The 27,850-nt window shown below is 39.0% G+C and overlaps 1 protein-coding gene across 1 annotated transcript in view; it reads left to right on the plus strand.

The window, feature by feature from the left end:
* SLO2 (slowpoke 2) overlaps window positions 1–26,990 on the plus strand; it is a 566,463-nt gene extending 539,473 nt beyond the window's left edge. The window contains exons 25-29 of the mRNA XM_065236869.1: window positions 9,182–9,387; window positions 9,460–9,635; window positions 9,699–9,748; window positions 9,836–10,021; window positions 25,344–26,990. Of these exons, the coding sequence (XP_065092941.1) occupies window positions 9,182–9,387; window positions 9,460–9,635; window positions 9,699–9,748; window positions 9,836–10,021; window positions 25,344–25,658 (933 nt within the window). The 3' untranslated portion in view covers window positions 25,659–26,990. The remainder of the gene's footprint in view (window positions 1–9,181; window positions 9,388–9,459; window positions 9,636–9,698; window positions 9,749–9,835; window positions 10,022–25,343) is intronic.
* The last annotated feature ends 860 nt before the right edge of the window (window positions 26,991–27,850 follow it).

Raw genomic sequence — 27,850 nt, forward strand, 5'->3', positions numbered from 1 at the left:
ATGGGGTACGTTAATTGATTTGCTTGGGACCAATAGGCTAGTCAAGTAGTGAGCCAATCGGTTGATAATATTGCCACCTTCGTGCTGCCTTTTGTACGTTTTTGTCTGCAAGCCTCTCTCCTGGTTTTGTCCAAACTAGTGCACGCTGTTCGTGCCCAAAGAGCTCAAACTTGCTCTCATCACTCTAGAGAACCTTATTCCAAAACTCCAATGACTTGTCGACATATTTCCGGGCAAAGTTAAGACGCTTGATCCTACAAAAATTACAATCATTCTTAAATGAATATTGAATAGGAAGTAAACAAACCTGTTCACTTTTCGATTCAATGGTCGTCTTTGGGCCACTTTTAAAACCTTTTTTCCTGCAGCCTTCTACGGACAGTTCGTTCGGAGATGTTAAATTGGTGTTTTCTCGAATAACAAACGAATTAATAGTCGCTTCCCGATAAATTCGGCGATCATCGTTGACTGTAAAGGTTGATTCAAAGTAAATTGGTACGCACAAAAAGACCTGTAGTTCGTGATTCAATAAGTTTAAAAAGCATTTGATGAAGCCCATCAGCGCTCGCTCAGTGGAAACGGACACGGAATCAGCGCATTTATTTCATTTTGCCCGCATTTGCTGGATGTCCTTGACTGCCCCGCCACTTCGTCGAAGTCGTTGCTTTGAAATTGCACAGTATTTTTCGATTGGTCGAAATTCCGAGCAATTCGGAGGATTCATTAGCTTGGGGACAAAATGGATCTTGTTGGCAGCATACCACTCCAGATCCACCTTGGAGTAGTGGCAGCTGGCCAAATAGGGCCAAAAGATGACTTTGCCCCTATGCTTGCGGATGAACGGCAATACATGCTTTTTCAGACATTCTTCGATGTAAACTTGGGATGTCATCGTAGAGGATGTGACGAATGGTTCCGTTTTCAAGCCACAACTGCAAATCGCTTGCTCAATCATGACCTTATTCGCGAACTTGAATCTTCCCGGCACATCTCCACGCCCAGTCGCGATGTAAAATTTTTGACCGGGAAGCTGCTTAAAACCGTGTTTGACGTATGTTCCGTCATCGATCAATTAACCTTAAACCTAAAACCTTATGTTTCGTCATAACACGGTCGTACAAGAGGCTTGCACGCTTTTTGGCAACGGATTTCTGCTTCATGTGCCGGTGCGGATATTTACTGGCTTTGTACGACTTTTATCCTTCCCTGGCAATGATGTTCCGCACCGTTTGAAAGTTGGCATTGTACCTTCTGGCCACATCTCGGATCGAAAGACCGGGGTTGGTTTTAACGCACCTCAACAGCTTGCTGCGCAGCTGACGATCCCTGGTTCCAGTTTTTTTTTTCGTAGGTCTCCTGATTCCTTTCCACACTCAGGGTTTCCTTACAGGTTTTGAGCACTCGACAAACTGTGGTTTTCGGCATGTTCAGCACTTTAGCCAGCTTGGAACCGGACCACAATATTTTTTCTTCTTTCGAGTTCCATTTGACGTAATTTCTGAACGCAATCGAGTACTGTGATGAACCTTGCACGGTAAGAAAAAAGTATACAACGGCCAGTTCACTTTTACCTACTTTTAACTAGTTTGTCTCCTTTTCTCCTTCTAATGTTGTCAAAAACGGAGGAGCAAAACCACCCAACTAGGGTAGTAAAGTGTGGGAACCCAACGTTGAGTATAGTCATATTTACCTACTGTTGGGTACAACTAACTTACTTTTGGTTAAAAGGCCAGTGGAAAATTCCATACGAACTGCACACAAGTAAATGAAAATTACTTTAACCCGCTTTACCTACTTTTGGGTTCCTGCACTATAGTGCCGAGATGAGTGCAAAGAACTTAATTTTGGGTAATTTTTTTCTAGCCATGTCTACCATTTGTTCTCTATAGAAGTGTAAACAAACCACTGTCAAAGATTTTCGATTCTCAACACTAGAGGCGTGCTAGTAGCGCGCGAGGGGAGGGGAGGCGTACAGTTTCATTTTATCTAATTGAACCGCGCACAGGTTATGACAAATCAATAACAGATTGCATGTTTTGACGATTCTAAGTCGTAAATAAGATTCCAAGACCAATTTACAACAAGGGTGCTACTAGGGACGCACACTGAGCTAAATAGTCGTGTTATTGTTGGAGCGTACTTTATTTTGTCCAGGTAAAAAAATAGATTTCATCAATTATGCAATAGTACGAAATAAATATGCATTCAAAGGATGGGACGGTATAAGATCTGTTAAATATACTAAAAATACAACAATTTTACTACAAATTTCAAATGCAAATACTAAATGTTGCAAGACAATGGGTGTGTACTTTATTCTGACCAGTACTGTACTTTGGTGCGTTTTCTAAACATTCAATCCCAGTTGATTTTTTCATTCATCGAAATCCATCGAAATAAATTGCACTTTAAGGTGGGAAATAATTAATTAAAAAAAATCGAAAGCAGTTTTTTCGTTCAAAAGCAATACTACGTTCATGAAAATCTGTTGATTGCATTCTACTTGCTTACTGGAATACAGTGAATACATTTTCTCTGACAGAATTTCGGTTTTAAACGAAAAGACTGCTATTGAATTTCAATAAAAATATGGCGTCCCCTTTCTCCTTAACTCTCCGTAACTCGCGCCAACTTTTGTAACAAGAGTTCTCACGCGTTGTACTTTGTACAACAGTGTGAGTTATCCATTGCCATTTTGCAGCCAAGCTACCAATCGATATGAAACCAACGGGTATTCCTTAAAAAACTTGTTTTTAACTAAACAAGCTAAACTTTTATCACCCAAAAAATGCGGATAATAGAGAAAATGTGAATGGAAACCGCGTAAACGGTGTCCGTACTACGAGGGATTTGACTTAATTGGTTACAACATGGAACATCTCGAGATCCTGACCAGATAGAAAGTTACGGTCGTCGACAAAGTGGTTGATGAGATCAAAGCCTATTTCTTGGTGCACAATAGTTCAAAATTTTCTCAATACGCGGAGCTAGTATACACGTGAAATTCTCATATAAAATATCTCGAGATCCTGACCAGATAGAAAGTTACTGTTTTCGGCAAACTTGTTCAGGGAGTCAAGACTTTTTGGCTGGTGGACAGTAGCTCGAGTTTCTGAACAGGTAAAAAATTATTGTCTTCGAAAATGAGGTCAATGTCTATTGCTTGGTGCACAATAGTTCAGAATTTTCACACTACGTGGCTTAATATACACGCGAAATTCTCGCATGTAAAATATCTCGAGATTCTGATCAGATAGATTTCGCTAGTGGACAATTTTCTCACTACGTAGCTCTAGAATACACGTGAAATTCTCGCATGTGGTTTGTTTCGAGATCCTGACTAGATAGAAAGTTACTGTCTTCGACAAAATTGTTCAGGAGGTCAAAGCCTATTGTTTGGTGTACAATAGTTGAGAATTTCCTAAGCGGTGCTAGTATACACGTGAAATTTTCACATGTGAAATATCACGAGATTCTGACCAAATAGAATGTTTCTGTCTCCGGCAAAGTTGTTCAGGGAGCCAAGGCTTTTTGGCTGGTGGACTGAAATTTAATTATTTTTTTTTCACGTCATTGCGCTTGTATACACGTGCAATTCTCGCATTAGATATATTTCGAGACCTGCTAAACTGTCATTGGCAAATTTGTTCAGGAGATCAAAACTTTTTCGTTGGTCAACAGTACAGAATTTTCTCACTACGTGGCGCTAGGATATACGTGAAATATTCACATATATAATATCTCGAGATCCTGAACAGCTAGAAATTTACTGTATTTGGCAAAGCTGTAAAGGAGATAAAGATCTATTGGCTAATGAACAGTAGTTCAGAAATTTCTCAAAACTTGGGGGGCAATTCTCGTTGATATGCGATATATCATAAAATAAAAATACAATTGGACTGGATTTCTTTTACTGGTAAAGATTTTCATGCATATTTTTGGAAACATAAATTGGTGTGAGTATTCCACTTAACGGCGCCGGTGGTGTAGTGGTAAGCGTGATTACCTCTCACCCCAGCAGGCCTGGGTTCAATCCCAGTCGGCGCCGCCGGGATGTTCTGAGACATAACATCTCTGATCACGCCTTCCTTCGGATGGGAAGTAAAGCCGTTGGTCCCCGGTTCATGAGTTGATGGGTCGATAGGTAGGGTCCAGGTGTGGGAGCTGCCTTCCTGGCACGTCGGTAGCATTGGTGCTCAGCACGGAAAACAAGATCGACGGAAAAAAACAAACCAAAGGAAAAAAAAATGAGTATTCCACTTGTATAATACCTCTGATAAATTAGTGGTAACACGTATCTCAGATGGAAAAAATTATCTTAAAAGATCAATATCGCTGAAACTTCCACCAAATGAATGTTTAGATCTCCCTTTCACTTTAGGCTAATTTCAAAATTTCTTATCGAGGGGTCTAGAACAAAAAAATCTCTGTATTTACGTGTGCACGGACAACGAGACTAACTCAGAGAGTGAGGCAGTTTTGCTCAGTTGAATGGAGAAATTTATAAAACCGTACACTTCCGATCATAAGTTTAAGGACACCCCCTAAAAACGTCCAATTTTCGTACTTTTTAGAACATTTGAAAGATTTTGAATGGAAATACGAAGAGGAAAATTGCTCAATATCATTTTAAATTGTGTATGCCAAAGCTTCACACAAAGTTACACTATTTTTCAAAGTTTACTCTGAAGAATCATAATTGATTTTCTCAGAATTGACTTGAAAAAAAAAATTAAATTAAAATTTGCATGTTCACCATCTAAACAACTTTGCCGAAGACAGTAATTTTCTAGCAGTTCGGAATCTCCAGCTGTAGCTTATATGAGGATTGCACGTGTATACTAGCGCAGCGCAGTGAGAAAATTCTGAACTACTGTTCACCAGCTAAAAGACCTTGACCTCCTGAACCACTTTGCCGAAGACAGTAATTATCTATTTGGTGAGGATGTCGAGATATTTTATACGTGAAAATTTCCCTATTATCCACATTTTAGTTGTTTACTGTAATCAATGTTTAGCTTGTTTGGATCAAAACAAGTTTTTTGAGGGATACTCGTTGGTTTCAGATCGATTGGTAACTGAGCAACAAAATGGCAATGGAAAACTCATGTGTGTTGTACAAAGTACAACAGCGCGAGTAACGGAGGGTTAATGGGGTGTTTATATCTGTGCGGATTTACTCATGCTAGTGTACTCGCCAACTAGCACGAATTTCAGTTGCTCCTGAAATTTCATGCTGGTAGACGCTGATGCCCTGTTTACATTATGCTAGTGAGCTTTTTTTTTTGCTAGCAGCTAGCTCATTAGCGCTAATGAAATAGCATAAGTGTAAACACCCCATGAGGCACAAACGCAATGCAAGGGGGTATGGAACGAGGATGCAGCGGAAAAATTCGATCTGATAACGCCTATGAGCATTTCCAGGTCAAATAGCAAAAAACAATTAATTTCAGACTCGACATTCTTCGATTTGTAAGAAATTTTGCGAAATCTAGACGAACATTTCAAGAGGTCCTATCTGCAATGATCGATTCTCTTCATCGCCTTTCTCTTTCGTTAATAACTCAGCTGGATGCTAGATAAGAACCTTCTTTATCAAAAGAGACAAAAACAGCACGAAATCTGTTTGCATAGCCGTTGTTATCAAAAGAGAAAGTCGAAGAAGGGAATCGATCAAAGTAGATAGGACATTTTAAAATGTTTATCCAGAAATTGTTTGTTTTTGTCAATCATTAACATTTGAGCTAAACCACAGCCATTTTGGAATCCGCTGAAAAGTTCAAAATGGCTTATTTGATATTTTTCAACAAACCATAACTCGAAAACGTCAGCTGTAATCAAAATGACGTCTGAGACAAACTAGTAGGAAATAAAACCCAAGCACAGTTTATGGAACCTTTATATGACTGGTTTTGGTTGTAAATCAGTTTACTCTACATAATTCTATGAATTTGTGTTACTGGGGTAATTCCGTTCAGAAAAATGTACACGGTAAAATTTAATTAGTAATTTTGGATAAAACATCCAGAATGTGCTTAAAACTTATATAACAAAAAAAAACCCCTTTTCAATATTCTTTGATTATTTTTCATCAAAAGGCTTATGCAAAATGTAATATTCTGTAAAATTTTCAAATTAACAAAAACCATAGGGTAACTACTTTTGTTCAAATGTTTATATTAACTTTTTTTTTGTGAAATGTTGCACAGGAAATCATTGAGACTTTTGAAATCGTTGACCGTTCAAAAACTTTCAAAAAAGAGTATAAACAAAATGTTCAAAAATATCGATTAGAAGTGTCGTTGAAAAATACAAAATACGCCATTTTGAAGCCTTTTTTGCGGAATTCAAAATGGCCTATTTTTGAGCTCAAATGTGAATGATTAACCAAAACAAACAATAATGCACAGTTCCTTGCAAATCGGATAAGGTCACGACAGATCGATTCGTCTAATTTCTCATACAACTTAATTAAACTGAGTCTCTCTCTCTCTCTTTGAGTTAGTCTCATCGGCCGTGCAGTGCAAATATATTGGTATGTCCATGTAACAGGCTAGCCACATCAGGTATACAAAGGTGGGCCTACGCTACACCGAGGCAAAAGAACTTAAGAATTTCATAAGAACCACTTATAAATTTTAGCCACAAGAAATCGATATGAATTTCATAGATTTGCCTTATGAAAAATAATGTCGATAAAAAATAATTAAACGTATCAGACTGGAACGGAACCATGGACGTTGAGATTACGGGTCCTGTGTCTATAAACCACTCGTTTATCAACGCTTGTGAAAATGGAATGACTAAAAGCGTGTAAGAGCTACCTTATGTTAGTCGAAAATCTTTCATAAGTCATGCTTATGAAATGCATATATGTCGTTCATAAGTCGAGCCTTATGAAATTCTTAAGTCCATTTGCCTCAGTACGTGATGAGCTATGCATTGTGACCCAAGTAACCATTAAGCCCGCTAATTGTCCGCTAATCGCCCTTTTTGCAATGTAATGTTAAAATATAGCTTACGAACTTTATAATAGCCGTAAATCAACCTTATGCTATGTTCCAACTGAACCAGGCATTGTATTGTATAACGGGAAATAAACAAACTTGATGGTTACTTGGATACTTACCAACAGGGATGGATCGCTCTTTTGGGACTTCTTCATTACCTTTTAATATAGAATGCTCACGTTAAATTCAACTGAATTTTCAGTTAACCCTTCATAAAATAGATAGTTAAGTGCTAGTAATCTCCCCATCAAAATTCAAAATTTGTGCACCGTAGAGATACATTCTGTGTTTTCACTGCAGGTGCACGTGTGAGCGCGGTTTAGTGCACCTTCAGTAAAAAAAAAAACAGAGTGCGCGGTGCGGAAATATGCATTTTAATAAGTAGATTAATAGCATTAAACTATCTGTTTGTTTACTGAATGTTACTGATTATCTGAAAATTCAACTATATTTTACGTTATTGATTCCATTATAAAAAGTAATTAAAAAGCCCTGAAAGAGTGGCCCATCACTGCTTACCGCAATATTGAGCCTTGTTGTCATTAGTGACAGCTGTTAAACAGCTGCCGCTGCCGTTTCGCTTCCATCCAGACCATCCACATTGCGTTTGGGGCTTTATCAATGCTTTCATAACGGTGGGAAACCCATAATCGGTCTCTTTTTCCGCATAGGTTTTCAAAATTTGTCCAACCAGGGTCTTCTTCCCATATTGTCCTTAAATTAGGAGTCCTCTTTCAACTCAGAACTTTCGTCCAGTTTTTGCTTGCTCGCTAGTACCTTCCCGCATGACCTGCACTAACTTCTACAAGTCTAATGGTTTTATGTCCAAAACAAAATTGTCAAATACCCACACCACCTCGCAAAACAGTATACACCATTACCTCAAACACACACACACACACACACTCGCACTCAATCCAAGCCAAGCAACTCTACCACAAGATACCAAGAGACAATCCCAAAAACTAACAAACAAAATCCAAACTCAGAGATCTTTCAAACCATTTCGAGGGTAAGTACCACGTCAACCTCACCGTATTGTTGCTCGCTAGCTCTTCTGCTATCGTAGACATAGGCACTATAGCAGTAACCATAGTGCGTGCGAGACATTCAGCCACTCTATCTCGCTCCCTCTGTCTATCTCTATTCGACTAGCTCTCTTTGTATTCGCCTCTTTGAGAGAGGTGGCGCAATCCCATTTTTCAGCGGTTATACTCCAACGACCATACTGCGACCATTCCGAAACGAAAAAGCCAAAATAGAAACTACAGTTGCTACACTTTCGTACAGGCCCTGCTAGGTAGATTAGCTAAGCGACGCGGAAAGCGTCAGCCATGCCTTCGCTCTAGTCATGTAGTCTTAGTGTCATGTTGCATCTGTTGCGTTTTTAATTGCTCCTAGCTTGGAGGTGGGCATGATTAACATTTACGCTTCAACAAATGAGTCAAGATTTTCGCAGAAAATTAGAATAGAATTCAAAATTGTAGATCAACACACTGACCACGAACAGAACACCTTCTAACCTCAGAACACTGACACCAACCAATGCAAAATGTCCGTTTGCCGATGAATGTTTGGCTTTTGCAAGCTCCCACTAGTCGGGACACGACGCCGACACACACGCCCACACTGAACAAAACTAGCACCGTGCAATTGGCTATAGTCCCGTTTGATTGCCGCACGCACCGTTATATTGCATCCTTGTTTTGTGAACGTTTTGTGTGACTTGCAACCTCACGTGGTTAAAAAAAAAATGGAATTTCTGTGTGAGCTGTACAGCCAGTAACCACTTTTAAGAGTATATAATTCAACCGCTCTCACCATTACTGTCTGGCGCACCATTTTCCCATGTAAATGTGGATTTTTCAATGGTTCCAAACGTCCTCCTCACCGCCGCAGAGATGCGCCCATTCCCTGCCGCAAGTGGGACAAATCAAAACCGTACTAATGGATTACATTTCTTTTTTCTCTTCTCTCTTTCTCTCCTTCTGCTGTGTGCGTCACTTAATCTATTGTCATCTATCCAACTGTCAAAAACTGTACATTCTTTGGATGTATGTTTGTGTGTGTTTGTCTGTTGCGCTTGTTCTTTTCCCCGATTCCCAAATGGACTGTTTCTATGTTGTCGATGTGAATATTGTGCGTAAAATGGTGAAAATTTTGCCGCACAGTACTCAATCAATATGGCCGACGAAGCGCGTGACAATCATAGGCAGCAAATCGAACGGGCGGAGATAGCCAATCTGGTCCGAAGTCGCATGGAGTCGCTCAACCTGCCCAGCATAGACTATGATGACGTGAGCGAGAAGCGAAACCACCTGTCGTACGTGATCATCAATCCATCCTGCGACTTGAAGCTGGAAGAGGGGGACATCATGTGAGTAGCCTTTGTTTTGTTTCATTGTAGCGTGATGTGATAACATATGTCTCGTTTTTTTTTCTTTCGTAGTTATCTCGTCCGACCCTCGCCATTCTCCGCCCAGAAAACGTTCGAGCGGCACAACTCGCGCCGCAAGTCCAACATATCATTCTGCTCCAATATCAATCTGGCAGCGGCGGCGGCCGGTTCCCGGCGGGGATCGGGCATCGGACTGAACACCATAGGTGGCCCTCAGCCGATGTCAGGTTACGTAACGACACGTGCTCCCCCGCTGGTCACAACAAAATCGAATTCTTTGTCTCTTCCAGATAGTCCTAATGCAATGGGACAGATGAGGGGACGAAGCAATTCCCTCAGGGTAAGCACGCCTAGACGCAGTAGAACGACCGCTTTGGATGTGACGCTAGCAAAAGCCGCTCAATCCATTCAGTTTCTGTCTCCACAGATCGACAGTGACATTCTGCTGCGGCGGTCCAACTCCCTGCGGCAGGGTCTCCCGAACATCGGCAGCAGCGGTCGGCGGAAATCGTCGCTGGAGGAGATCGGCATAAGCCACTTTGCGACGCTGATGCAGGCGGCGAACCACAGCAACCCGATCAAGATAGCGCTCAACGGAAGTATAGGACTGGAGGTAGCATGCCATGGCTGGCTTTTGTGTTGCTTTTCTTGATGTTTCTGTGACGTCGCTTGCTTGTGTCGTGTGCCGAGAGCAGGAAGCAACGGCGGCTTTAATAAGCAATAAGAATAATTGAAAAATTGAAAATTGAACATTGACCAGTTCCAAAATGGAAGATTTAAAAGTGCCCAAGTACAATCTTAAAAACGATCAATGCTGTCATGGTAAATTTAGAACTGGTTACTCACTGATTAACTGCATGTTTACGCAATTAAATACCCTCAAATTAAAACTGGGTTCGGGTAGAACTTGTCTGCAATCAGCTCACCAGAAAAAACTTACAGAGCACCATTCATAAATGCCATCAATTCGTTTAATAAGCTATCGATATCTGAGTCCCTCGCCTTGATAAGCCAAACCCCCGATCATTGTTTTTTTCCAGCATGCTTGATTCACTGTCTTCGTTGACAAATAAGACTCTCGAAGCGATTATAAGAGACCTCTTCGCGCATTACAGAGGAACAGGAAAATTTGAGCGAGAAAATGAATATCCAACATAGCATGCCAGAAGTTCTGGGAACTGCTCTGAAGTTCACGTAATTTACCTAAACATTCGTGAATTTATCTGACCATTCTCAAAGTTCTCTGGACTTCCCTGAAGTTCAGTTTACTGCTCTAAAGTCCGCAGAACTTCTCAAAGTTCACACTACTTTCATGGTGTTAATAGAACTGCCTTGAAGTTCATTCAAAGTGTTCGAAAATACCCTGATGCTCACGAAACATCCCATAAAATCTTTGAAAGGCTTGTTTGAGACAAAATCTAGACACATAAGTTTGGGAATAAAACAATTTTTCGGTCAGTTTAATCCAGGATATATTATTTTATTTATTTATTTATTTATTTGTGCATCGTTAATCATTGAAAAATAACTCAAAGGCTGATTAAAAATAAATTGGTACGCACAAAAAGACCTGTGGTTCAATAAGTTTAAAATGACCATTAATGATTTTACAGTACTTTTATTAAAACTTCAAAATTCCAGCTGGTTACATTTCTTTAGTGCGAATGAAATCTCGAGCCTTCCTCTTGATGAAGCCCATCAGCGCCCGCACAGTGTAAACGGACACGGAATCAGCGCATTTCTTTCATTTTGCCCGCATTTGCTGGATGTCCTTGACTGCCCCGCCGCTTCGTCGAGGTCGCTGCTTTGAAATTACCCAGTATTTTTCGAATGGCCGAAATTCCGGGCAATTTGGTGGATTCATTAGCTTGGGCACAAAATGGATCTTGTTGGCAGCATACCACTCCAGAACCACCATGGAGTAATGGCAGCTGGCCAAATCGGGCCAAAAGATGACTTTGCCCCTATGCTTGCGAATGAACGACAATACACGCTTTTTCAGGCATTCTTCGATGTAAACTTGGGATGTCATCTTCGAGGATGTGACGAATGGTTCCGTTTTCAGGCCACAACTGCAAATTGCAGTCGGCAAACACGAACTTGAATCTTCCCGGCACATCTCCACGTCCAGTCGCGATGTAATACTTTTGACCGAAAAGCTGCTTAAAATCGACTTTGCGCAGCTGACGATCCCTGGTTCCAGTTTTTTTTTTTTTTCGTAGGTCCGCTGATTCCTTTCCACACTCAGGGTTTCTTTGTAGGTTTTGAGTACTCGGCAAACTGTTGTTTTCGGCATCTTCAGGACTTTAGCCTGCTTGAAACCGGATTTTCCAGGTGTTTGTGCACAATATTTTTTCTTCTTTCAAGTTCCATTTGACGTTATTTCTGAACGCGACCCACTACTTTGATCAAACTTGCACCAGTTGTTCTCTTTAGAAGTGTAAACAAACCACTGTCAAAGATTTTCGATTCTCAACACTAGAGGCATGCTAGCGGTGTGCCAGGGGCGTACCAATTTACTTTTAGTCAGTCTTTATCATAACTTAAAAATTGACGAACTTTTGAGTTTACTCCAGTCATGCGAGTCAGTGCAAATTTTTCTGCAACAGATTTTGCTACTTTTGTCCAAGATTTTCGAAATTTACTTGTTGCTTGCACTGCACACTGGGCCAGGAACCGAAATTAGCAAGATAAAACCTCTAGCGCATTGGGTTTGCATTATATTGAAATGGTGTCTTTGGCAAAGTTTCTTGGTTTAACATGCGCCTTCATCTGGCAATGGAAATTAGTTCCAATTTTATCCGCATAGATGGTGCTGCGATACTAACTTTCTTATCTCACATGCTAGAGGTTTTGTGTCTTCGGCAAAGTTGTAGAACATTGAAAAATATAAAAAATGCCGAAGAATTCAAAGCTCTAGGTCTTCAAACAACAAAGATATAGTGAATATTGTAAAATTTAACTGAAATTTACATTTTTTGTACTATTTTCAATACAAACGACAAATCCTTTATTTTTAACGCAGTGTATCGTTTAAGTCGAATACTTTGCAAGTTTCAAGGAAGAGTTCTCAATGTTTTGGGTCGATACAAGTGAAATGTTAGCCAAAATAGTGAAAATTACCATGATTTTCATAATCTGGTTTCTCGAAAAGTAGCAAGTTTTAGCAAAAAGTCATTTACTTTCTGAAATGTACCATTTATCATCAATCAAAGGTAAAAGTTTGCCGGACATATAATTTTATATATTTGAGATATCTGAGTTCATAGACTACAATGTTTATTTAAGCAGCGTACGCCAACGCACGGCATGCTGGCTGCAAGCGATGGAAACGATGGAATATGTCTCTTATGCTTCGCTAGCTGCACGTTGGGGAACGTTTTACTAATGTATGCACAAAGCTTCTTCATGTATACTCTCAAACATGTGTGCTTGTGTGATGAGATATCTAGATTCAAAGTATTTTTTTTTAACTCTAACAACTACCTGTTATCTTGCATTGTCGATTATTGCAACAGCATTTGCACGGGTCCTGGAAATTGCTTTTTCTTGGTCTGAGGAAACTGTTTCTGCACTGTCATCACCGGGTCAGAGGTCAGCAAAAGTCGATGGAATACGTCCTCGATTTTTGCAAGACGACTGAATTGTCGAGAATGGTACTCCCGATATTTTCTGATGGATTTGTTTCGGCGCTCTTGCGCCTCTTCGGATAATAAACCAACCGGAATATCACAATGGCTTATGATTGTCGGGCCATGCACCAAGACCCTGTGTACCGTAGGTGGCAAAGTGTAAAAACTATAATAATGGACAAGCTTCTAGTCTCTTCTGCGTAGGTTTCGAATGCCTTTACGTCGATTTCAAGCTTGCTAGATAGCGCACACAGAATTGTAACAAATCAACGAAGGATATCCTTCTCAATTCGGTAATTCTTGCCGTTATTTCTGGATTCTGAAATAATCTTCTGGCGGTGTTGCCATCATCTTATCTTTCATCTCTGGTTGCCATCATTACTATTACCTGATGAAATGAAAATGTATTCCTAATGTAAGGTAACAAGACGATAAAATGAAATTACCTCCAGATGGTAACGGTACACTTACTCTCAGTCCTATTTTCTTGAACTCTTCTTTTATTGTAAGATCATTTTCGCACAAAAAAAAATCGCAAAGCATCGTCAGCTGTAAATCGTTCCTTTCTCTGGTTTGGCACTTGATTGGGCTTTTAACCTTGTTCTTTGGTTATCTTCACAAGAAGATTTTTTTGGTCTTCCTCCTACATTTTTCTTTTGGCTATCGTCCTGAGCTTTGAAGTGGGAATCCAGTCATTTTGTATATTTTAGGAAAAACAAACGCTTGTTGCGGCAGGACTTGGCATAACGTGAATCAAAGTCTGCTTTTAGAAATCTAAGCGATTTGTGAAAGGACTGTTCAAAGGCTTCACTTTCGGGATAAATAATTTTCTTTTTCACATGCGATGCCAGATCAACGAGCGATATTTTTTTGAAAAATAATGTTACGATTTCCCGAACACTCACGCTGTATACTTTTATTTTCAATATGAAATAAATACCTTCTGAACAATTTAAAATAACCTACCTTCTGCCATAATTATCAGTTATATACTTCAAAATAACACAAACTATAATCCACCGGAAGAGTCAACATTACTTCGAAATAACAGAGCTTCCGTTTTCGTACATACTTACATTTTCAGTTAGTCAATCAGTAAGTAGTACATGTGTATTCTCATTTCAACATTAGATCAGTGCACGAAGATTTGCTTGCACTCTTCTCTCATCCGTAAATGTTGACAGTTTTAGGTGGTTTGTTTTGGCTTCCATTCGTTGCCATCTCTTTTACTCAGAGACAAAATTTTTGTTACTAAAAAGTGAGGTTAGGGACCGTGCACTGCTCTATCAACTATCATCATCGACTTTTGTCACACGCACACATGTTCTAGAATGAACATGAACATGAAGAAACTTTGTGCATACATTAGTACCTACAGCGTTCGCCAACGTGCAGCTAGCGAAGCATAAGAGACATATTCTATCGTTTCCATCGCATGCAGCCAGCAAGCCGTGCGTTGGCGAACGCTGCTTAAATAAACATTGTAGTCTATGAATTCAGATATCTCAAATATATAAAATTATATGTCCGGCAAACTTTCACCTTTGATTGATAATAAATGGTACATTTCAGAAAGTAAATGACTTTTTGCTAAAACTTGCTACTTTTCGAGAAACCAGATTATGAAAATCATGTCTTGTCTTGTTTTGTCTTGCTAATTACGGTTCCTGGCCCAGTGTGCACTGGGAGGGCTCTCTCTTCACGAGAGCCCAATATCGCTCGATAGGACGTAACTCCGGGCAGTTAGGTGGATTCGCCGCCTTCGGTACAACCTGGACTCCATTCGCTTAATTCTGTGAAATATTGAATTTCGTCAAATATTCAGGAGCACGTGTTTTGGCCGTCCCATTCTGCTTATCATTGCGGTTCGGCACAGTTTTCACCTTGAATGACATTATTCCTTGTCGATGCATCGAAGTATGCACGAAAGTTGGCGACATTTTTATTTTACGAGCAACAGAACGTATCAAAAGATCTGGTCTCCTCCGCAATATTTGTTTCACCTTCACGTCCTTCCGGTGGTTCCTCAAATCCGTTTTTGATCAACTTACAGTCTTCCTAGCTGTTGTTAAACGAGTAACGAACGATTTTAAAATGCTGTGATTATTGCGTGCAGGAAAACCAAGCTTTTTGGCAAGTTTTCTGATCGAGAGATCCGGATTTTAATAGCGGCCGCACACAATTGCTTTTCGAACTTACTCTTCTTTCGATGCCATTTTCGACTAAGCTATTCTAATGTAAACAAAGGTTGTAATTTCAGAAAGAACAGACATACGTCAACCACTCTGAGAAATATTTCACTCGTTGATGAGGTATTTCAGGATATGTATGTATGTAGGGTGTCCAGATTTTTTCATGCTTTACTTCCCTGATTTTTTCTGGACTTCCCCAAAGATCCCCCCATTTTTTTAGAAGTTCCCGAAACTTTTCTGGAATTCTAGAGAGTTCCAAAAGTTTTAGAAAGTTTCGCAGAAGCTCTAGAAACTTCTTCGACATTTTGTTAAATCCCTTATGTTACTCATGAGGTCCTTCATCTCATCACCAATCGTATAGAATGACCACTTTAAATCTGATATTTGCCGTTAAGCATCTCGAACTATGCAAATCGTTAACTTCACGCATGATTAGTTGATAATAGTTTTTGACTCGACCTTCTCCGATTTGCACGTAACTTTGCACAATTGTTTGTTATGGGCAATCATTCACAGTTTTTGCTAAAACTCGGCCGTTTTGGATTTTGTTATTTTTTTTTAATAGCTTATTTAACGTAAACGTCACTTCTGACTAAAATGAGCAAAGGATGGTAGAGATTTCTTAGATTGATATTTCTGCGACCAGCTATGAACTCAAAGGAAACCTCAGCGTGAACCTGTAAATGCAAAAATGTGATGTTTTCTGAACTTGAGGGGAGTTTCGCATTCTTCTGAAAATTTCTGTTAACTTTTAATAAGTTCCCTGAACTTCCATGTTTAGTCCATAGCTTATGCAAACTTTCATTAATTTCTAGGAAGTTTACTGAATTTCTACCAAGATTGCTAAAGTTGTACTTACATAGTGCTGTAGTTGAAGGTAGTAGCGGGTAGTCGACGACTAGCTAGCTTTTATCAGAAACCAAAATTTCTTTATTTGTTCAACTGGTGCGCCCTTATAATACTTCTACGACTATCCAGCTCAAATTTTACGACGACAGCACTGCTTGTACGAATTTCTTTTAACTTATTCAATGTTCGCTGAACAACTACAAAGTTGCCTTCACTTCTAGCTCCCTGAATTTGCTCCAAGATGCAAAAGTTTCAATTATATTGAGAACTATTTCTAGTTTCTTAAACATCCAGGATGTTAATTGAACTTTTTTCAAAGTAAGTTGTCTGATATACTGTTATGATGTTCCATAAACTTCCTTTACTTATACATAATTAACTGAGCTTCAACCGAGCTTACTGAACTTCTAAGAAGTTCCTGCCTAGGTTCCTGCTTTTAACGAATTGCTACGTAATTCGCTGAGCTTCTACAATTAATCCGCTGAACTGCTAGTATAAAGTTAGCTGCATTTCTACGAAGCTTCCTGAGTTTCTACGGAATTCCATGAACTATTCCAATTCCATTAAATTTCAACCAAGTATCGTGAAGATGGTCCCGAAATTTTTTGAAGTTTCCTAAAATTTGACAAAATTCCCTTCACTTCTATGAAGTTCCTCAAACTTGTACAAATTTCTCGCTTCTACAAAGTTTTTTTTTTTTTAATTCTTCCCAAGTTTTCATTTGATTCCCTCGAAATTCTACAAAGTATCCTGTATTACTACGGTGATCCCTGAATATCCCTGAAGTAAAAGAGAAATCCTTGAATTTCAAGGAACTTCCCAGAATTTCATAGAAATTCGCTAAATGGCTACAATTTCTCCAAATTGGCACAACTTGTACAAAACTCTTAGAACTTCTATATTAGAAAGGGCTGAAGTTCGACCAAGTTTTCTGAACACCTACTAAATTCGTTGAGCTTCTACAAAGTTCAATGGGCTTCCTAAAGTTCAACAAAGTTTCCGACCCCAGCTTTCAAAATTGAAAAGTAGTGTTCGCGATCTCGTTGAAGAAGATTTAGTTTAAATGCACCTGGCGTCCCTGCCCGCTCTCAACTTCCAGAGAAAACTATCCAGCTTTGCATGCTCGGTAATGGCGGCCTGTTTGTATGCATAAATGTATCCTTCACTGTGCTTTTTGACACTAACTGGATGGCGTATGTTGTTCCATTTTCTTCTGTTCCTGGGAGAAGGAAAGGTAGGGGTCAAAAACTGAACCTACAGATAGAGTCAAAAAGCACAGTGAAGGATACAATTATTCATACAAACAGGCCGCCATTACCGAGCATAGAAAGCTGGATATTGAGAAACTTTTATTTTTTTGAATATGTCAAATTAAAAAAAAAATTTGATGCTTGATTCTCTTTCGACTAGTGCCTCCATTTCCTAACCTTTCTTTGCTACCCAAAAATCGAGGAACAGTGGTTGGATCTTCCCGGAGATTCCTGGGAATCGGGAAATACTTTTATCTCTTATTACCAAAAAATTCCATCAGCATGTAAATTTTTTAACTTTAAGTTTATTTCATCATATATTGGAATTTTCTTCCAAATAACCCTTAAAGTTATTTTCCGATTCCTTCCGAAAACTTATTTCGACATCCCGCGGAAGCTTCATCTGGCTTCGCTCGATAGATTCTTCTGTCCTCTCCTGCCAGTTTTTTTTTTTCTTCCAACTTCTCCCGGAACATTGTGCTGACCTTTCCTAGAAGATTCTAATGATTTCGACCGGAATTTTCGACATCCCCCAGAAATCTCTTTCTTCCGGAATGCTTTTCCCAACGTCTCCCAGCAGTTTATATCCAGTTGTTCCACCGGGTGAAACCATCGACAAACCGGCATGAAACTTAAAATTAACTCTTGATCGAGAATCCATAACGGCGGAATCAAATGTGCAGCGATCCCATCTGTCAAAACCATAGAAATTTATTATCTAGATAAAAATAATTTGCCCGGAATAGATGTGTTCATGGCTAGGATACACATTTTTCGCGAACAGTGGCAGTGTCAGCGGCAGATGTCAGTTTTGTGCTTTGATCAGAAATTTGATGATACTTTGTATGGTAATTCATGCCGGTTTTTCGGTGGTGAAACTACCTCAGCAAGCTTCTTTAAACCTCTACCGGAAGTATCTATCGAATTCTCCCAGAAATTGCTTTCGTCTACCTCTGGCAGTTTCTTCATGAGCTTCTTCCGGAGGATTTTTCCGACTTCTATTGGAATATTTTTCCAAGCTTCTTCTAGCTTCCCCTGGCAATGACCACTCCTGGAATTTTCTTCCGATTTCCGAAAACTTTCTGGTTTCGTCTGGGTCAGTCATTCGATGTTTTCCAAAAGTTTCTTCAAATTTTCCCACAGAAGTTTCTCAATATTTTTCTTGGAAGTTCCCCAACTTTTTCCGACTTTTCTTAGAACTTTCTTCAGATTTTCTCCAGAAGAGCTTCTTTCATCTTTTTCTTGAAGTTTTTTTTTTGTTTCCTTCAGAAGTTAATTCAAACATTCCACGGAAATTTCTTCCAGCTTTCCTGGAAAGGTCGTCCTTAGTCCAAAAGTTTAAATTGTTGCCTTTGAAAACGACAAAAACATAAAATTAATAGTAAGTACCGATAAATAGCGATTTTTTTTTAATTTTTGGTACCGATAAGCTTGAAAACAATCTGGCAACGCTGCTCGATATGTCTTAACCTATTATCACATAACAGAAGTGGAACTTCGGGTCAGAAATTGGTTCTACCTTTCATTGTCGAACACTACAGGGTGAGGAATAATTATCCGTGTTTAATGATTTAGTCGTAACTTTATTACTTGTGTATTGAATTACAGCATATTTATGAGAAATGTACACCAACATAGTTTATGATATTCACAACAATTTCTCAAAATGTGCTCCTTTGACTCGTTCACATGCCTTCAACCTCTTAGGGAAATTATCGACGATGGACATAAGTTCCTCCACAGATAAATTGCATCCCAGACTTTTGTCAAACTTGCTTTCAGATGATCTAAAGATATGTGTGACTTAGTACAGGCTCTGGACTCAAGAATAGACCAGACGGAATAGTCAATTGGATTTAAATCAGGAGAGTTTGAAGGCTATTCATCTTTTGTCAAATATCTAGGAAAAAGTTTGCTACAAAGCTCCAGCGTCTTTTTCGCTCCATGCGATGGTGCCCAATCCTGTTGAAATGTCCAATCGTTGTTACCGAAATGCGTACGTGCTCAAGGTGCAACCAACCGGTGAACACTCGTGTTTATTTCAGTTACCGTGGGACGTAATTTGTGATTAGCCCCGGTCCCTTTCAAATTGTATCATTATTTATGTACGGTCCTTATATTTGAAATGACGTTTCACATTCATCTAGTGATGGCCGATTTTCATTCGAATAATCGTTTAATCGATTAACGAACCGAAAAGTAAACTATTTGTAATCGATTAGATCATGCCGATATAAGCATTAACATCTCCACAGGATCATCACTGATCGTTTCAAACATGTGCTGCACTCTCATTGGTGAAAAAATGGCAGCACAGCGAACAAAAAATAATCGATTAGTTGTTAATCGAGTTATTAAAAAATGGGACATATGTGATTTTGGTGTGATTGTTTTGATAAAAATGAGTGCAAAATTTCATCTCTTCCGAGGGGGCAGCAAAACCACAAAACCACATTTGGATGAAAGGGACCGTGAAAGAGGACACTAAAATAGGAAGTTTTTCTTCCGACAGTTTCATCTTAGTATTCATCTTTGGTGCAACTGTGTCCGTCAGCAGCTTCTGGTAGACTATTTCTGGTATGTTATATTGGTACCGATTCCTTTTCATCCTGTCATTTAGGTAATGGTTCTTCGAAAATTTGTAAGAATGCAAACCTTAATGCTTGCGTAGAATATTTCGTACTGATTTTGGGTCGCTTTTCAATGATTCCGCCATTTTCCGGATAGACCGTCTAGAATATCGATTAATCCTAAGATGAAGTATGTTCCGGTTCTGAGAGGTCCTTGCACTTCTTTTTCTGCCTCTTCCTGAACGGTCCTCAAAATTTCCGAGTTCATGGTACCGTTTTATAGCATCCCGAACTGTTTGCGAAGGCATTTGCAATGTTTTTGCAATACGTGCCGGACGAATTTCTTGTTTATAAAGCTTAATTACCGCACTTCGTAGTGGACTCTCTTCATTACGGCAATGCACGTGAACCGATTCAAACGAAACTACAAGCGTTTGTTTATTATGTATCATGGTCTCAATTAATTATATGATTTGAGTTGTAGCTATACTGAAGATCCGAAAGATGTCACCCCAGTGGTAGGAAAATCATTTTTGCAGTATGGAGAATATCAGAAAATCCACGATTTGTGACTAAACATGCTTTCACAGAAGGAAACAAATAAACCTTATCACCATAGTAATGTACTCGTGCAATTTTTGTGCATCTAAAACTGCCCATAAAGATGATAATGAATAAAAACTGAAAATTGTCATGCATTTCCAAATGGTTTCCTACCATTCCCATACATTCGAAAGTGAATGACCCTCTGGATGTGGATGATGTCAAAAATAACAAAACATGATTAATTGGCAGAGGTGTGCTCATTTCATCATCTGTCAAATTCGAGCTATACACTGAGAAAAAAATACGGATAATTTTTCCTCACCCTGTAGTGCAGCTAGCGGTTTAAGGTGATACGGCACGTCATGCAACAATGGCTGTCCCCACAATCATTAAATAAACGTGTTTTGGTATGCGTACGAAAGAAATCTTCCTACAAAATAGTAAATTACTAATTACATACCTTAAAAAATTGGCCAAAATTGTATGAATAAGATCTGGATACATAGTTGTACACTTTCTCACCAAAATATTGCCAATTTATTCACACATTCGTAATATTTACATTAAAAAGTACGATCAGTCGATTTTGTTCTACTCTGGGCATGTAATTAAAATAACTGTTTTCACTAGCTTTCACTTCCCAGAACCACACTAAAAACAATTACGACACGTGCTTCTACAAGCACTTTCAAGTTAATTCACTTTTAAAGATGATATTTGCTTAAACAATATCATTTGCATCGCTAAAAACGCGAGCCGCGAATAATTTCGTAAGCTGAAACTGTTTTGTTTACCTTTTTTCTACACACCACATTACGAAGGTGTGTGTACGAATCCATCTATCATCGTATCCAGTGTTGTCAATTTAATTGAAACAAAGTGTTTAAAAACAATGTTTTTATTGCTTTTGAAGGTTCTTCAACTGTGTTCAATTTAGAAACCATCACTAATACAAATTAAAAACAGTTTCTTATTTTGATTTTCCTGAAAAGTAAATAAACATACAAATCTTCTATAGAAAACATATTTGTCATTTTGGTTGCACTGGTCGAAGCCATCAGCTGATATTAAAAAGGCGGGAAAAGAATGATGTAAAAACATAAACATACACGATAACAAAAAACGTATCTAGCGGCCAGTTCACATTTACCTACTTTCGACTTTGAGTATAATCACGATCATATTCACCTACTTTTGGGTGTAACTGACTTAATTTTGGGTAGAAAGCGAATTTTCAATTCCATAAGATTTAAACACAAGTGAATGAAAACTACTTTGACTCACTTTACCTTCTTTTGGCTTCCTGCAATAAAGAGTCGAGATGTGTGAAAATAACTTACTTTTGGGTACTTTTTTCTTACCATGTATCTGGAGGTTTGAGTGCTGGAATCATTTTTGGACCGGTCGTGTGTAACCAAAGTGAACAAAGTGTGGCTTTGAATTAATCAACTACTATCATTACTTGACTTGGTTGGCCTTGGTGGCTAGGCGTATGATATTTTTCTGTATAGAAAGGGATGTCCTTGGGAGGTGGTAGATCGTTAATTTTGGCAAATTGAATAGAAATGTAGTAATGGTGTCAATTGTGGATGATAAATAGACATTCGACCTATTAATAACGAACTCTAGCAGCTATGTTTACGGTAGTTGTGACAGTGCATGATGTACACTCACACCCCTACAGCATCAATGATAATCATTTCACTGACACATAGAAACGAGAGAAAAAAAAGCAAACTCTGATGGATGAATCTACGCGAAACTGCACCAGTGCATGCGACACCTAGGTTTGAAATCCAAAACCACAAAAGTGATGATGTACTAAAAAATATTCCATACGATTTGACAGCTAGCAAAACGTCATTATCAGTTTCACATCATTTCCATCTGCTGGCCGACCGTAACGTAGATTCATCAATAAACCGAGGATAATACCGATTGTAGCTTACCACCATTAGAGTGTTATCACATAACATATGTGGAACTCGATCATAAAAAATCGACCCCATTTCAGTGATTTCGAATGGTATAGAAGAACATCTATCTGTCAAATTGATTATACCAGCTGTAAAATAAGTAAAGGGGTAGTCAATTTTATTAAAATAATTCTATCGTGGTTTATAATGATGTGTCCTCTTAGTACTTCTGAACTCATCTCTTCATATTTCCATTACAATATACTTTCTTTATTTATAATAATACAGCTAGCTTTAACAAATTCATCATCTTGCTTCACACAGGAAAATATTAACGTTTGCATTAAAAAAGTAGACATTATTTACAGCCCTATTTTGATATCAAAACGTATTGTTTTTCTGAAATGGCCAAAAAAGCACAAACGAAGTGACAGACGACTAACTGGCGAAGAAATCCATTTAAATAATGTGGTTCACTGTAATAGAATTTTCTTGGAAGCTTGTGCCATCATCCACCAGATGGGTTAGTTTTTTTGTTTTGCTTTGAACAAAGTTGATTTTGTGTACAATGATTCTTTGACAGTGTGCAAAGAGTGCGTATCATTTTGTCATTTTTTTATGCATTTCAGTTTTGAGTAGAGTGAAAGAGATAGAACCAAAACATTCTAGTACATTTGGTGAAAATGCTAGTTCAATCTAGTAGTAGTGTTGCCATGTGGTACAATCCAGTAGTAGTGGTGTTGCCATGTGGTACACTGAAAAATTGCAATAGCAGGTTAGTCACCAAAGTTTTCGAGCCGCTCCGTCTGTCACTTCGTTTGTGCAAAAAAGTCTGGAACCTCCACGTGTTCATTTCTTCTAAATCTAAATTTGCGCCTAAGGCAAATTTTGAATAAAAATGTACGTACCATCTTTTCTTTGGACATTTTTTTGTAACCAATTGCATCAATTTTTGATTTCATAAGGTTTCGTTTGAGAAAAAATACAACTGTGCAAATTTGGAGTTAAATGCATACATTTTTAAGTCCAGAGAGTAGCAGCAAAATCTTCGAATTGTTAGCATTACATTGCATTCAATTAGCATAATATCCAGAATCAATCCAATACAATTCAACCAGGTTGAAGAGACGTAGAAATATTGCATTTGTTAAAAACGTAAATTACTGTTTAACAACGCGCTTGATTGACTTCTGATCGACTAGAAAATACTAGTGAAAATATCCTTTGAAACCCCTGTCGCTAGTCGAAAAAAGAATGGCCGCATTATCAAATAAGCTGTAAACAGCAAACTCTATCAACCATTTAAACAGCGGATGAAAAAAGAGACGATAAATTCTCTGGGCCTCACCTCTTAACACTCATTGCGCATTATCTTGACAATTGACAATTCGCCTTTTAGTTCACTCTGTAACTCCTTACTCCTATGGTAAAATCCGTAAAATCCCATAAGCAAACATCAGTCTGGCCATGAAACATGGTGAACATTTCTTTACCCTTTCACTCCTATGAAAATCCCTTAAGATACTGTCAATCTTTCCGTGAAAAGACGGCGGTTTGCTCGTACCATGGTGGAATGAAGAAATAAGACAAAGTCCACTAGATTTCATGCACAGATTGTCAGATGCTTATGAGATTTTACCATAGGGGTAAAGAGTTGCAGAGTCGCCGCTTACTGAGCATGCAACCTTATATCTGCTTTTCTTTCACAAGGGCCAATGTCGCAAACGTAAACAATTACTTTCTCGGAGAATTTCTCGAGAATGAAAACTCACTCAAGTAAACCACCAAGATGATTGTGTAGAGCGAGACTCCTCTTATCCGATAAAATTGGTGGCTCACATTGATTGACTTTGAACTACGAGAAATTCACGAAAGAAGCCACGGTTTACGTTTTCGACATTGGATTTTATGAACGCTGAGTGTCGATATCACGAAAATTTTGTTTTGACAGATCGATGTCCAACTATGCCAGTTATACCATAGAGGTAACTCTAAGACAAGTAGGTCCCGAAGAAACGTGCTCAACTTTTTGGCTCAGCTCTGATACTATATTCGGTCCCAAGCTAATCGATTCACCCCTCGAAACATAGGAAAATCCACTAACCCCTCATTTTATCTGTCAAACTTTCATAGCGAATCAAAACAAACATTGTGTAGTACTAGAATTTTGACTAGAATGGGATACGTTAATCGTTTGCTTGGGACCAATAGGCTAGTCAAGTAGTGAGCCAATTTAAAATCGTTAGTTTCGTATTGATTGTTGGTTATAGCACTGAGGCAACACAAAAAAGGGGTCAACTTTTAGTCATCTATTTTGCATGAAGTTCCACATATGTTATGTGGTGTTAATGTTTTGAAAAAAAAGGGTTCTGAAACATGATGCAACTTCATGTTAAAAATAGAGATTTTTTTCCATAATATTCTTCTTCTTCTTCCTCGCATTTCAAGCTTATTGCGTATCGCATATTAGCTTATTACGTGCTCTCAACTTAATGTTCTAGATGCACTGCCAAAGTTGTTAATTGAGAGCTTTCGATGCCTGTACCATTTTTGCATTAGTATAATTGTGTGGCAAGTACAATCATACTCTATTGCCCAGGGAAGTCGAGAAATTTTCCAACCCAAAAAATTCCTAGACCGAACCGGGAATCGAACCCAGCAACCTCCAGCATGGTCTTGCTTTGTAGCTGTGCCTTTACCGACTAAGAGAGGCCCCTATCCACGATCTACATTGCCCAATTCCATCTTGACCAATCGAAAACTGCCCTAAAGTTAATCATTTCAAAAGTAACCAATTCTAAATTTACCAATTGATTTTCGACCAGTTAAAAGTTGACCATTTCAAGATTGATCCATTCGAAATTAAACGAACTCCGAAAGGTTACTGAGGACTGGCAAGCATCATAGGCTTTCTTTGTCGTGTGTGTGACGTCCACATTAAAAAATAATTCTAACCACACTTCATTTGCTTGATCCCCAGGTGACACCACCGGAGGAACCCCTACCGGTCATTGGCGTCCCGGTGCCAACGGGCAGCGGCGGAGGCGTGAATCCCTCGACCCTGGGTGCATCCGGAACTATGTGTGGCTCGACGCTCGGACTCAGCTCCATGCAGGACTCGTTGAATGGCAGTGGCCACGGTGGAGGAGGAGGAGGAGGTGGTGGCAACGGAAGCAACATGGGTGGATCGTCCTCCAATCTATCCAGCATGCAGAACGAATCCTCGGGCAGTGGCGGCCAGCAGCAGCAACAACAACAGCAGCAGCCTCACCATCTGCATGGGACGATAGTATGATATAACTTAATGTGGGGCCGTAGGCTCCGCTCAGCGGTGCGCAACAACAAGTGGATATAGAAGTAGCCTCACACCCGTAGCAGCAGCAGATTCTAAGCAGGCACCAGGTCACTCGCGCTGCCCCGGAAAGCGGACTGTGAATCACCCTCAAATCCAAGAAGGCATCTCTCCAAGCATTGCGAGAAAGAAAAAAAAAGAAAAAGTGACAGCACCCACGAAAGTAGACCAAGCAGAAGCGAAAATCGACGCAAGACGGTTTGAAATGGTGACATTCAATGAATGTGATTAATAGGTGATAACAAAGCATTAAATTGAAGGCACATCCCTAGGGAACAATCAACCCACTCTGAACGAAGAAACCAAACAAATCTCACTATTGTTCTTGATCGCAGAGGACGTGAAGGAATGTACATATTGCAACCAAGGCAAACCCAACCAAAACATGTCGGAACAATTAACACACAATTTGCCACAGAAGCGAGTGCGCGAGCCGGGAGTGTGATCAAGCATGGACATCCACGGAAGTTTTCCGGTGTCAGTGATAAAGTATGTAGCAGCACAACGGATGACAAACCTTAGGACCTAGGCACAAGAGAGGAGGGAAGGGGTTGAGCGATGGCTGACGGGGCACGTAGGAACCATGGGGTATTCTACAGCTGGGGTTACCATGTGGTATCCTAAAGGAGGACATGTCCTCCTTTTTCAATAATTTTTCTACATCCTCCTTTTGCCCGAAAATGTCCTCCTTTTTAATCCTTGCATTTTTTTTTTCATTAAAATACTCATAAAATTGTTTTCAAATAGCGTTGTTTGCAGAGATTATTTGTTTAATTATGTCACAACCGCATCTTATCTAGCAAATGCCATTCGATGGTGGGACTATACTACAGCTGTCGCACATATTATTAAAACGTTTGATAAAAACTCAAGTTTTTGAAATGGTAACCCTATCTACAGCTGTCAAATCATCAGTAGGCGCTACCTGAACAAAGCTGGAGATCAAATTGAAATCAAAATTTGCTGTTATGATGTAATTTATTTTGAATACTCCAGTCAATCTCATTCTGGTTGATTTAACGGATACAGCAAAAATGAGAGCGAATGTTTACACTGTTGAATCAAACGGAAAACTAATCCTGCTTTCAATTAAATCAATTGGATTACTGATTTGGCATTCATAATATTTAACTGAATACGGGCCTGGCGTAAATGGTTAGAATCCATGCTTCTCACGCTGAAAGGCTTGAGCTCAAATCTCACCCGGACATGTCTTGAATTACCTAAAATGTGTTAAACAAAACAAATCAACAATAATTGTTAGTTCAACGACCGGTGAACTTAAATTAAATTTTCAACAAAACGTCAACAGTAGAACTTGAAGTTAAGTTGCTTTTATTAAAAAAAACTCTTGACTGCATTCTAAAAGAACAATGTGTTATCAGACTTATGTTGCGACAATTGAAAGCAAAATGAGTTTTCATAATGCTAAGAACTGCAAAATTTAATAATGCTTTCATTTTGTTGGCCGACTTTGTTTAGGTAGTCTGCCATTTATCTTCTAATTGCTTGCTTTAACTTGTGACCTCAACTAGATAGAAAGATGCGGTCTTTGACAATGAAGTTCAGATGAATGCAATTCACTAACTAAGCACTATGACTTAGCACTATGACTTCTCTAGATAGAGCTGAAATTAGGACGTAACAGCTTTTGTAAACAATGACTTCTCTCGACGATTTCTAGAAATACAAGGCACGCCCACGCAAGCCAACATAACCGTCGGATAGGGGATGTCTTCCCCTACCTGATGGTGATGTTGATTCACGTTGGCTAGCCTAGACTTTCTAGAAATCATTCAAAGAAGTCGTTGTTTACAAAAGCTGTTACACCCTAATTCCAGCTCTATCTAGATCTTAACTTGACTTTAACTTGACAGCATTACTAGATAGAAGTTTGCTGTCTTACATATGACTGTCGTTTCAAATTTGTTTATACTAATCGGAATTATCTTAAAAACCTACATAGGTTGTTTTAAAATAATTTCCTTATAATCTTAGAATTTCCTTCCTTTTTCATAACACTCTAGAAATAATCTTCTTCTACTTTTTCGCATTTCAAACTTACTGCATATCGCATATTATTAATTGAGAGCTTTCGATGCCTGTGCCACTTTGTATTTCGTTTATTGAGTGCC

The sequence above is a fragment of the Ochlerotatus camptorhynchus genome, unplaced genomic scaffold, assembly GCF_037179485.1.
Source record: "Ochlerotatus camptorhynchus isolate MF236.1 unplaced genomic scaffold, CSIRO-AGI_Acam_v1.1 ptg000577l, whole genome shotgun sequence".
NCBI lineage: Eukaryota > Metazoa > Arthropoda > Insecta > Diptera > Culicidae > Ochlerotatus > Ochlerotatus camptorhynchus.